Source organism: Colius striatus, chromosome 10 (assembly GCF_028858725.1).
Source record: "Colius striatus isolate bColStr4 chromosome 10, bColStr4.1.hap1, whole genome shotgun sequence".
Taxonomy (NCBI): domain Eukaryota; kingdom Metazoa; phylum Chordata; class Aves; order Coliiformes; family Coliidae; genus Colius; species Colius striatus.
In genome coordinates this window covers 28,963,303-28,975,586 of record NC_084768.1, presented here as the reverse complement: position 1 = coordinate 28,975,586, position 12,284 = coordinate 28,963,303, and the positions used below count along the sequence as shown (strand labels likewise).

The 12,284-nt window shown below is 47.9% G+C and overlaps 1 protein-coding gene across 3 annotated transcripts; it reads right to left on the bottom strand.

Moving 5' to 3' along the window:
* Positions 1-2,927: 2,927 nt before the first annotated feature.
* On the bottom strand, positions 2,928-11,739 carry ATPAF1 (ATP synthase mitochondrial F1 complex assembly factor 1). Of its 3 annotated transcripts, XM_062003673.1 has the most exons (10): positions 11,564-11,739; positions 10,811-10,919; positions 10,240-10,290; positions 9,511-9,573; positions 8,425-8,475; positions 6,570-6,617; positions 5,638-5,733; positions 4,973-5,080; positions 4,136-4,307; positions 2,928-4,042 (listed from the first exon to the last, which is right to left on the bottom strand). In XM_062003673.1, the coding sequence occupies exons 1-10, from the start codon at positions 11,734-11,736 to the stop codon at positions 3,963-3,965; spliced, it is 951 nt and encodes a 316-aa protein (XP_061859657.1). In that variant the 5' UTR covers positions 11,737-11,739; the 3' UTR covers positions 2,928-3,962. The 3 variants fall into 3 exon arrangements, with proteins under 3 accessions (XP_061859657.1, XP_010203793.2, XP_061859658.1); XM_010205491.2 differs by having other exon boundaries at positions 2,928-4,307; XM_062003674.1 differs by lacking the exon at positions 6,570-6,617.
* Between the last annotated feature and the right edge of the window lie 545 nt (positions 11,740-12,284).

Below are 12,284 nucleotides of genomic sequence, written 5' to 3'. Positions count from 1 at the left end.
GCAGGAGCACCTGGCCCTTGGCTATGGCTGCGTGACACAGGAGGCTGGAGGCTGAGGGTTTGCCTCGCTAAACTCTGCTGGGCTTGTTCCCTATAATGTGGCTTCTCAGCTCCAGGTGACACCAGGGGTTCCCCTCGAGGCACAACGTTCACCTGCAGGCTTTACAAAGGCAGTTGTGTGCCCGTTGCTGGCAGCCACCCTCACTCAGCCAGCAGCCTCCCAGGGCAAGTGGCCACGAGGGAGCTCAGCCTGGGCCCTGCCAGGCTGCTGCTCTCCTTCCCTTCCTCCCTCTGTAAGGGCAGAAGGCTCAGCACTGCACTGGGTTCCTGCAGGTGTACTTGTCACCTGCAGCAGCAGCATCCTGGGAGCAAAGAAGACAGGAAGGGCCCACAGCATCAGGCAGCCAGTGGGAATTGGGGTCCTGGCTGTGCCCATCCTGGCTGTGCCCGCTGGGGAGGCGGCTGCGAGGCAGGGCACGGGCCAGGTGATGGGAGGAACACACGGAGGGCTGAGGTGGTTCTCACCTGCAGAAAGGGTAAAACCTGGGGGTGAAGTGCCCTGCACGCTGGGCTCCTGGGGCAGGAGGGAAGCAGGAGCTGTCAGGCACCTGTCTGGCTGCTCCCTGCCTGTTGAGGAGGGAGTGCCACACTTCCCTTGTCAGAGGAAGGAACAATACCCGTGTCGCTATAAACCAGCGACTTCATGATGTCTGATAGCAAATGTGACAGTGGTTTAGCAAGATTCAATGGCAAAGTACACGGGGTTATATGAGGACAGGGTCAGATAAAACTGTCAGGGAGAAGTTCCCATTGAGTCCTGAGGCTCAGAAAGGACCCTCTTGCATTTTAAACCCCTCCTCAGAGGGGAGTGTAGGTGTAGCTGGATCCGCACTGGGTCAGTGGTTTATGTTTAAAGGACCATACATGCACTGCCAATCCTTTCTCTCGCTTAGCTGAGATGTTAAAGCTTTTTCCAATTCACTCACCCAGTATCTGACACAGTGAGGATTCTCTCAGCCTTGAGGAGTTACCTTGAAAGGTGCAGGTCCCTTCCAGCACCACCCATTCTGTGACTCTGTGATCCCTACTCAAGGAGAGATCGCAGCCTGCAGCCCACTGCCACGTGGGAGAGCTCAGTAGGCCCTGGACTCTCTACTACTATGGAGTAAGATAACTGACTCCTATTTCCACATTGCCTACAGATGGTGGTTTCTTCCAAATCTGCTTAGAATCAGACTGTAGCCAGCACTGGCCACAGCTCAGCTGTGTGTAGCCCCACCCCAGGACCCATGGGATGCTTTATGGAGGCAGAATCCTTTCCAAACCAGCCTCGCCCCACTCCTGAGCGAATCTCTCAGTCACTACAGATAGTCTCAGGTCAAACTAACAGCCCTAAAACCAGCATCCAGCTCAAGTAGCCCAGCAGATTTGTCCTGGTTACTTGCAAAACAGCCCATGCCTGGCTGCAGCAGGTTCAGGCAGCAACAGCAGCTCTTTCTTTTTGGCACCTGGAGAAGCATCCCCATGGCTGGATGCTCCCTGATTGCACAATCACAGCTACCCTAAGGCCTAGCAGGGGCTGTCCATCCATCCCATGGACCAGCAGGCACCACACTCCTCCCCAAGGGATGCAGGAAACCACAAAATGTCCTTGGAGCAAACGAGCAGGAGGCAGAGGTCTGCGGAGCAGATGTAGCTCCCACCAACTAATGCCAAGCCAGGAGGAAACTTTCAACTGAAACTCAATCAAAAAATGGGCACAAATCCAAAACTGAGGAGGCTTGGCCATACAGCAAAGACCCCAAAGGAGACTCATGGCCAAGATTTACATCCAGATGAGATGCAGCCAAGATACTCAGAGGCAAGATGGAGTCCTCCCACCCTCAGTGCTCTGGAGCCAAAGGAGAGGGGCCAGGAAAACAGCACAAGGGCTGGACTTATATCAGCTGCAACCCCAAAGGTCCATGGGGGTGAGCAATACTTCCTGGTTAAGGAGCTACAAGGTTTTGGAAAGCTCACAGAGCAGAAGGCCCGAGGTGCCAGAGCAGCCCAGGGCCCCAGCTGTGGAGGGGGGTGGGGTGGGAGTTGCTCAGGAGAGAGGAAAAGGCACGAGGGGCAGGATTGGGGCAGGAGGGATGTGTTATTGTGAAAGGGCATCTGTCCAACCTGGAGGAAGGAAAAGGGGGGGTTGGCTCTGCTCCCAAAGGCAGGTGCACGGCTGGATTCATGAGGGGAAGGAAAGCAGGAAGGGAGACAGCCTGGAAAGGAGCCCAACACGGCCACACACGGCTCCAGGGTGCAGGGAGCCCCGCAAGCCTCCCTCCCACTGACCAAGAACATGCTTGTTGCCAGGCAGGGTGCAAAGGTTCTGTGTGCCTGGCAAAGGGCACGGTGGGTTTGCTCTGTCTGTTCCCAGCGAGGCCAAGGACGTGCCCACAAGAGTTTGCCTCAGCCAAGCAGTGTCAGGAAGAGCCACTTCTCCCTCTCTTCTCCTCCGAGTCCCGTGCAAGCTCAGGGATAGGGACTGAGAACTCCCTCAGCTGTGGATCAGAGGGCACTGGGATCTCACAGGTTTTAAGGCACAGGGGAAAAAAAAAGCAGGAGCAGGTGAAAAAGCACTGAGTCAGCATTTTCCCCCCTTCAATCTGCACTGCCTTGATTGCTGCAACAACCACCCTTCACAAGGCAGGGCAGTTCCCCAGGGAGCATGACAGGCTCTGGCTCCTGCTGACCTGGGGGTACGTCCCTCCTGGGCCAACAGAGCAGGGTGGGCAAGCCAGGGGTTAACAAAGAGTCAGTGGCTGCAAAACTTGCTGCACAACTCTGTTCTGGATTACCTCCAGCCAGCAACTAAGCACCAGGGAGCTGCTCCCCAACTGCCAGTGGGACAGGGAGGAGAATCAGGATAGAAACACTGAAACTCGTGGGTTAAGAACAGTGTCATAACTAAAATAAAACATAATAACAATTATAATAACAGAGTAATAACTGGAATGAAAAGCAATATAGCAAAAGAGAAACAAACCCCAAGAAAAAGCCAGGGCTGCACAATGCAGCAAACAATGCTCAAACTCTGACCTTAGCACAAGCACTCACATTAGCACCTGCATTTCAGAAAGGACTGAAGGGTTTCCACTTTTTCATTTGCAAATTAGAGAGCTTATCCACACCCTGGCAGACCTCTTAGGATCTGTACTCCCTCAGCATAGGATCATCTGCAGGAACACAGATGACAATCTGGATGCAGGTGGTACAGGAATACAGTAGGGACACAGGACATACTGGGCCACACCTGAAGGAGAAGCCCTTGCTCCCTCCATTAGCCCATCTCACCTCTGCTCCAGGGCCAGGAGAGGGAGAAAAGCGCTGCAGGTGGTATAACTGACTTTGCCTTTTCAGTTTGGGTCTTATTTGAAAACAATACCAACACATGCACAGTGCTTCCTTTTCTCAACTTTGCCATTTCTGTCTGTCTTAAAGGTCTGGAGAAGTTCTTAACTTGGGATTCATCACATGAGGGGTTGAAAAAACCCTTAGAACAAGGGGATAAAATCAGCATAGCAATTAAACAGCACAACATTCCCAGAACAAAGCCAGTTACTCTTCTGGTTTTTAATCCTGAGAAAGCCAGGGGCCACAGCATACACCTGTGTAAGGAACCTCACACACACAGTAAGAGAGGAATCTGGTGTAGGCCATTTGTCCTGTTCTTTTTACTTGATGGACAAGACTGATAAATTCCACCCAGATTAAAAAGCACTGGACCATGCAATTATTATGGTGGAGGGCACTTCAGTGCATGTCCCAAGAAGAGCCACTGGTGTCAGTGTAGTCTGTTCCATAGCTCCCCTTCTGTCACTTCAGATTTCAAACCCACAGCATGCAGCAGGAAGTTCTGAGATGGGAAAACAGTTCCCTGTGATAAAGTTACTGGGCTCTGTTTTGGCAATCAGTCTGGATGGCTCAAGCCCTCACGGGTGCCAGCCAGGCCTGACTAGCACATTCCTGGGATGCCTCCACATCCTTTCTGTAGCCAAACCAATCTGTAAAAGAAGAGACAGGACCACCCCATTCAGGAAACCCCCCTGGCTTGCTCCTCCCACGGGTCAGGCTCTAGGACTTGTCAGACCACTGACCGGGTCTCAGCTCTCTTCCGAGTCCGCTTTGCTCCAGCTCTGCTATAACCGACATGTACTTAAATTCACTCGATCTGTGGTTGAAGGTCTCCACTAACTCGTAGGTCTGGGAGCGATCCGCTGCGTAGAACAGCTGCAGCTGATTTGCCAGACACTGTGCTTCGTGAACCGCCTGCGGGAGACAACAAAGGGCTCGTTACCACCACCTTCTGTCGGCTTGGAGCACCGCGTGGGAAACGACCCTTCAGCAGCTCAGAGGCTCCACTGCTGCTCACCGAATGACTCAGGACCAGCTCACCTTTAGCTAATCGTTAAACGAACCACCTCTCTCTTGTCCCTCACCTGCTTAGACACTTCAGTATTCGAACTACTCTAAACTACTCAGAGGCAAAACGTGGCTTTCAGGATCCCAGCCCACCCTAAGGCACTGGAGATGCACCCAAGTCTCATCTTCCCCTTCCTATACTTGGCCTGTTTGCAAAAAATTGACTGTTTACCCTTAGATACAACGTGACAAATGGCTCTAAACACTGTTTTGGCTTGCTGTCAGCTGGAAACAGCTTTCATTTAAATTTGCTTCCATCAATACCCAATTATTTTTCACAATGAACTACAAATACTCAAAATAAGGGGAGAGGAAGGAGAATGCATGAGCTGAAATCACCAGATAGACACACTGAACATTTCCTTCTAGATTTCCTGTGTATGAAGTAGATTAGGTTAAAGAAATCTAGTTAAAACCATTCTTAGGATCTTTTAAAGACTTTAATTTGGTTTTCATTCCAAACTGTAGGAGTTGCAGCATAAAATGAAGAAAGCCATGGAGATTTTTCTTACCAAGAACTTGGAGTCCATTTCTGCTGTCATTAGTACTATCCCTTTTTCCTTCTGCAGCTCAGGGTAATGGTATAAAACCAACTGGCTTGGAGCAGCTTCACCTTGGGTCTGAAAGAGACAGAGAAACCTATCAGCATCCCATAAAGAACTTCAGCTCTATTACAGATCTGCAGTTTTGATTACAAAACTGTTACCAGTAACTCCTGCAGGAGCAGGGATTTTTCAGGGCTTAAGGGTCAGTTCCAATTAAAAGGTCACTGGTGCTTACAGCAAAGGAGGGGTTTGCAGAGTGAAGTTGCATTTTTTTTCTTGACTAAGGACTCTTTTGCATGCAGAACACCCCCAATTTCCAGGAAGGCATTTCACCTTACAGCAGGTATTTTAGGCAGCTTGCACAAACACTTCTAAGTTTGCCTCTTCTATTTTGAGATTTATTTGACCTCTACCTCATTCTCCTTTAGACTGGAGACACTTAATACCCATACATTTACTAATCCACCCACAGTTAATTTGCTAACTTACCCATAATTAATGGCAGGTTTCCCCATATCATTTGTTTCCAGTTAAGCTGACAAGTTGTTTGTTGAACCATTTTCAAACATTCTACACTGTAATGCAACAGGTCTGGACACTAAGCCATTTTTTAACTTACTTCAACCACTCACCTGAACGTTTATTAGGGAAGTGAAGTGCAATTCTGTTCCTGACCACTGTCCCACAAAGAACTCGTAGCCTTCTTTCCTTGGCAAAGCATAGAGAAACTGCAGAGAAATGATTAACTAATTATCTCTTTGACAGAACAAAACAATGCCCCAGCCATGCTGGCCTCCAGTATCAATGCTTTAGTGAGAGAAAGACAATAGAAAAAAAGGCGTTCTTTGCTCCTCTGGAGTGATAGGACAGCAGGAACCAGACTTCAAAGTAGACAACACACCAGCATTGCCTTATCAGCATTATTTCATTAGCAGAGAAGCTGGCACATATTTGTATCAGTATTATACCAGACAGATACAAGGATAGGACAGTGGGGAACATTCAGACCCTGACCTTTGTTGCTCACTTCTAGAAAATGAACAGCAGAGATGGTCAAATAGAAGATAAGAAGCAGTCAAAGGATTTAATCCTGTAAATTTACTGTTAGAGAACAGGCAGGAAGCATTTCTTCTCCAGAGATTCACGATCTGTTTGGCTCCACAGGCGAGGGACTTGCTCATTTTCCCATACCAAGGGGAAGGACAAGATGGGAGCAGAAAACCATGCAGGATACCTGACTACATGCCAGTGCACTGTACAGAAATGCACTTAAAGCTATAAATAACTTTCCAAGCCTTGAGAAGCTCAGGAGGCCAGATATACTTGATTTTGCTCTTGGCAAGTAAAACACACAGGACCAAATACACCAGTCCAGCAAAGCCTGCCATTCAGATCCACAAAGGCACTTCTCTCAGCACAGCCATTGCTTCTGAGCACTAAGACAGGTATTTGAACACCTGGATTTTACTAATCCAGTTGATACAGTGAGTGAGTATGGGGTTGAGTCAAGAGGAGAAGTGTTACAGCTATACATCCATGCATTGCAAGTCTCTGCCATACGTACCGATGGGCATTGCTGGGCTCTCTTCTGTATCAAATCAAACTTCTCTGCCTTCAGGGAAGGAGAAAGAGAAATTCAGCTTCTGCAGCACACACATGGATGCACGGTTACTCAGAATCATCTTATTAACCTTTACAGGGTACAACTTCCATTTACACAAGGGCTCACTGCAGAAGCAGCTGACAACACTTGTGTGGAAGACTGTATGTAGTTCTTAGTTACCTAAATGTCATCAGTATCCTGTTTTAACAACGTTGTCCCTAAGATGCAGTAGCAAACTCCTTGGAAGCAAATCTTTATTCCCTGGAGGTGGGAGGCCCATGCTTCAGGCTTACATTACATCCTTTCAGTAACAGCTCCACTGCCTCACGTGGTGTCAGCAGGTGAGCAAGACAACATACCCCTGACCCCAGGCTGGGGATTTTACATCACAGCCATCTGTTCTGTGGTATTAAAATGCAGCCTAGGTATTTAACTCAAATAATATACTTATTACTTAGGTTTATATTAAAGCCACAAATGGATTTGGTCATCCCTGATGAATCCCGGCAATCTCATTCACATGTTCTCTGCACTCCCCAAAATCTTTTGCTTGTTCTTTCTCTTCCCAGCATCATATATTAATGCCTCCTCTAAGGTGTTTAGGAAGGAAACCAGATGCCATTCATCAACACAAAATTCCTCTGTGTGTGCTTTTGAGCACTTGAGAACTATGTGAGGCCTTTCCTCCAGCCAACAAAAAGCTTCTGGCAGAAGACACTGGGCTTTTTTCCACCCCTTTGATGACACCATGAACTAATGTGCTTAGGATCTGGTTTGTATTAAAGCCTTAAAAAAGCTTCCAAAGCTCCTCTAAAACACTGCACCAAAGAACAGTGCCAGCCCCACTGATGAAAGATCTACACAATCTTAACTGGAGCGCCTGGCTTTGGCCCATGTTACAGTAAATGTGCAATTCAAACTATTTTCACAACATCCACATGTTGAGAAAACTGAAACACGAAGGTGCTGGATTTCAAATCCCACCTTGCCCTTTTCAGAGCCTACAGCACTTCATACAGTAAGAACACAGCCTCCCGACTTCAGCTGCAGCTCAGAGTGCCAAGGGCCAACTGCAAATCAGACCCCAGACATAAATGAGGTTTCAAGAACTAGAGGAACAAACAGTTTGTGCCAGCTGTGGAAAGACAGATTTAAAGCTCACAATCACACAGAGACTGAAGTAAAGAATAAACAGAAATCCCAAATGTTAAAAAGCCCTCCTTCAGCCTTATGCAGATGAACAATTAACATCTGGTAAAGTCATCAGGAAGAAGGAAAGTAATCCTATCATGGGAAGCACCCTGCAAACTCAATGAGAACAATGCTGGCAACATTTTCAAGTGTATCAAAGTAGGTTGGAAGTGATCAGCCACATGCAAGTGATTAGCCAAGTGCTCTAGTGCTGTCATATTCAACTGGAGTTTGCTGCCTGTGCTGCAGAGGGGAAAGAAATGAGCAACTCTAGGGGAGAAAAAAACCCCCACAATGAGAAAATACACATGCTGTTTGAAGAGACAGTAGGGCTCTGCAAAGAGCATTGGAGACTCAGAATCAAAAATGCCTGGAAATTCCAGCCAGGCATGCAGAAAAAGAGACCAGCTTTACTGAGCTGGAAGATGTGAGAAAAAAAGGCATTCACAGTTTTGGAAACAAAAGTCTTCATTTGGGGCAGTAAGATCACTCAATCCAGAAAGAGTGGTGGTTCTTGAAACCTCAGCTTGCTTCAATGACTGCTTTTAAAAGCAAAAGAATCAGTTAGAAAGGAAAGCTTTGCACAGTGGCTTTTCAAGTGTTTGACTACAGGGGAATTACTTACAGGAATAACAGCATAAACTGTATCTTTTGCAGAAAAATACTGACTCCAAATCTGTAGGAAACACAGGAGATGGAATAGAGTTAAAACCCAAGCACCTAGCAGTAACATTAAATGCTTTTATAAAGGTCAGTTGACAAAGAGAATTCTTCTAACAACACTGAGAAGTCATTTGTCAGTCAAGCCTGACTTGTCTGCTAACGCAAAAGATCTCTCCTAAGGTTCCAGGGTACTCACACCAAAAGACAGATCTTAACCAGGTAACAGAAATGAGTCACCTCTGAGCCCACTGCTTAAGATTTAGTAGCCATCAGAAGTGCTTCTCACATTTTTCCCAACATGATTTCTAGTGGGTTTGAGGGTTTTTTTAATAAGGAACACACAGAACTATTTCAACAGAGGGCAAGTGTTTGCATAATACTCCTCTGTTCTCACAGTCTCTTTCTTCACCACAGCAGGATGGCAATGCCTACACAAAAGCTCCAAGTCCTGAATAACAGGCCAAGTACAGCTAAAAGCCCAGAATTCAGGACTTTTTCAGTTGCTCTTTCCCAGTACTAATAATGACAATTGCCAGTAAAACCTTTAACTAATGAAACAGAAACTCAAAGGAAACTTGTGAGTTATCAAATCCACTCCCTGCTGTAACCCTACTTTAGTATGAATACACAGGCTCCTGAACAACAGATTCTGCAAAGAAAGGTACAAGGTGGCAAAACCTTTGGGTTTTTATTCCTGCAAAACAGATGTGGCATGATCTGTATGAGCTCCTGTTGGGATTTCCCTTTGCCTGGCTTTAACTCAGCTTCAGCTTGCTAATGCCAATTCAACTGCAACAATAAGAATTACAGGAGAGAGTTTTTCAGGGGTCAGCTCCAGATGTATCATTTATCAAGTGAGTACATCCAAGGAGCACTTACCTCTATGGAGAAAACTCTATTTTCTACCATTGATGTGCACGTGAATGTGCTGCTTCTAAACCTACATCCTTGCTCTATTTTCCAGCTTAAGTAAAATTGCCATCCTCACAAGCAGATTACTACTAAGGCATAGATGTGGAGCCAGCTTGGTTGCATTTAAATCCATCACCTGTTTTATCTCCTCTGCTGATTTTTCTTTCACCATCTCCACATTAAGAATTGAATCAAGTGTCTGTAAGAAGAAGCACAAGGATTTTGGCATGATGACAGTTCTCTGATTGAAGGGAGAATACAGAATGAGTAGATGCAATTACAGAGAACAAAATCAAACTTGAGGAACTTAATTCAATCTACAGTGTGGCTTAGCCCTCTTAATTGCTGAAGAAACTAGAAGACCATAAGCAGTAACACAATGAGAAGTGGATTCACACACTGAGGCAGAATAGACGAGATTCTGCCAGGACACAGAACACACTTTGCTCCAGTTGTGCAGCTCCCCACCAAAGTTGCAAGAGGAGCTGCTGCCACGCTCTGTCAACATAAAGTTTGCCAAAATACAAGAATGTGAGAGAGTAAACCCATCCTCTTGCTGGCTGATCTTCAGAAATGTACTCACATGCTGTAAAGGCAGAGTTTGGGACAGAGCCCCTGACTTGCAGGAACTTCCAGGGTGGCACTGAGAAAGGACAAGGTAACAAAACCCCAGAGTGCCAGGAGTTTTAAGACTGAACACAATCCCAATAGTAAATTAAAGCCTTATACTCAAGTGCATCGTGAGGAACATTAGTTTTATGTCAAGAAGCTCTTGGCTGAAGCACTGATAGTAACAATACAAGTTAATTCACATCCTTGATTTTCCAGCACCCTCACTCCTAACACTTAGGTTTGTTTCCCTTACCTTATCCTTGGTGAATCCTCCCCTTGATGTCTTTGTGCCCAAGCCTTCTGCCTAGAAGAAAACATACTGATGCTTTAATGCCATTTATTTGCCTTCCCTGCCACGCATAACATGTCTTCTGACAAAAATCTCCTGGGCAGGTGCTCAAGTTTAAGAAGCTTGAAGATCACTGCAGTGCAATTTTAATGAGATGAACCATTGGTTAGGAAAAGCAAGTAAGAAGATGAGTAACCTCACGTCAGTTGTGAATTTCAAGGCCTGAAAGAAATACTTAGAAGCAAACTATTGTGCATTTGAGATCTGCTAAAAAATGACAATTGCAAGATCACATCACTCCACCTGGCTAAGCTCATCTGGAACTAATTAAACACTTAAAGCCTCAAGCACAGAAATGAATGATTAAAAAAAAAGCAAAACAACACACTGGAGCACAGAACAATAAGCCACCAGACAGTAAAATCCCAGGGCTCCTTACTAACAGGAATGCTGTATGTTTGCATCATCATGCTGATCCTATGTAAGTGACAGTATAGGTTTAATACACATGAATTTCCAAGAGAAACAGCCTTGCCTTTTCCTCCATGCATCTGATAAATTCTCCTTGGTTGGAATATCCCACAGGCTGCTTTTTCACTTCGTTTCTTTTTTCCATCCGGGATTCAAACACATCTGGACTGGATCTGAATCAGGAAAGGCAATACCAACAGTCCTGTGGCATTAACACCCTTTGGCCCTTTAAAACATTTACTGTGGCACCGGTTCATGTTCTTAACTTAAAGTGCTCCTTTATTGTCCATAAATAAAGGGAATGAGAGGGAAACTCTCTCACTGAGCAGGTATGAGATGGCTGATAAGAGATAATGTTGGAGATGACTCACAGAATGTTAAGGGTTGTAAGGGACCTCGGAAGCTCATGCAGTGCAACCCCTCTGCCAGAGCAGGGCCACCTGGAGCAGGTCACACAGGAACTCGTCCAGGTGGGTTTGAATGTGTCCAGAGAAGGAGCCTCCACAGCCCATCTGGGCAGCCCCTTCCAGTGCTCCCTCACCTCAACAGGGAAGAAATTCTTCCTTGTATTTCTCTGGAACCTCTTGTGTTCCAGCTCATACCCATTGCCCCTTGACTCTCTGGCTTAGCGCCCAAATACATGGAATAGCGCAAATGCTGCCTAGAAAAGCTAACTCATTTTCTCGAAAGGGCACAAAGCTAAAAACGACCTCTCTCCCCTCACGAATATCCATCTCTCCTCCCCAAAAGTAGCGTATCTCCTTCATTCCCTCCCTCCCTTCCCTTTCCTTCCCCGCGGCGCCCGGCTCCCCCTCACCTCCGCAGCTCCTGGATCTTGTGTCGGTACTTGTCGTAGAAGGGGTTCTCCTCCAGCGCCGTCTCCCGCGGCCCCGGCCCCGTTGCGGCCGCCCCCCGGCACGGCGGGAGCAGCAGCCCCAGGGGCCGGAGGGCAGCGCGGCTCCGCAGGGCCGGCAGCAGAGGCGCCGCCATGGCAGCGGCCGCTCCTCCCCTCAGCGCCGCGTGCGGCCGCCTCAGCGCTCCGCCGGCCGCGCCGCCCCGCGCCGCCGTTCCGCCCCGCGCGAGGAAAGGGCCGGGGCCTCGCGCTCACAGTCGGCTTTTATTTAGAGAAATTAAAACCCCGCGTCACGTGACATTAAAAAAGCGTGGCGGCCCGGAGCTCAGACCCAGCGGAGAAGCACCGCGCACGCCCAGCACGCTGCGGCTTCGCTCCTTGGTAAGTCAGCGACTGAACTGATGCAGGAGTCACCCGAACCGCACCAGCCCAGCCCCAACGAACGCCAGGGGCACAGCAGCCTCCGCAGCACAGCGCTCCGTCCCTGCTCAGCCCAGCCTCAGCACTCACACCCCTTCAATTGCTTCCTCCAGGGCTCAGCGGGTGCCCCCAGCCGCCCCTCGGGCTGCAGGCGTGAGCCCCAGCACAGAGCACATCCAAACGAGCGTATCTGCTAGTGGCTTTTATGCCTGCTGCAGTGTGACTACGACATGAAAGATGAAGCCTGCCAGCACTCAGCACGGGG

Bases quoted from the DNA above. Each gene is read 5' to 3' on its own strand.
- ATPAF1 (XM_062003673.1), bottom strand. From the start codon at position 11,736: ATGGCGGCGCCTCTGCTGCCGGCCCTGCGGAGCCGCGCTGCCCTCCGG. The intron at 6,618-8,424 runs GTAAGTAATTCC...CCTTCCCTGAAG, and splicing joins CAGTTTATGCTGTTATTCCT to GCAGAGAAGTTTGATTTGAT. The intron at 4,308-4,972 runs GTAAGAAAAATC...TGTCTCCCGCAG, and splicing joins AAATGGACTCCAAGTTCTTG to GCGGTTCACGAAGCACAGTG.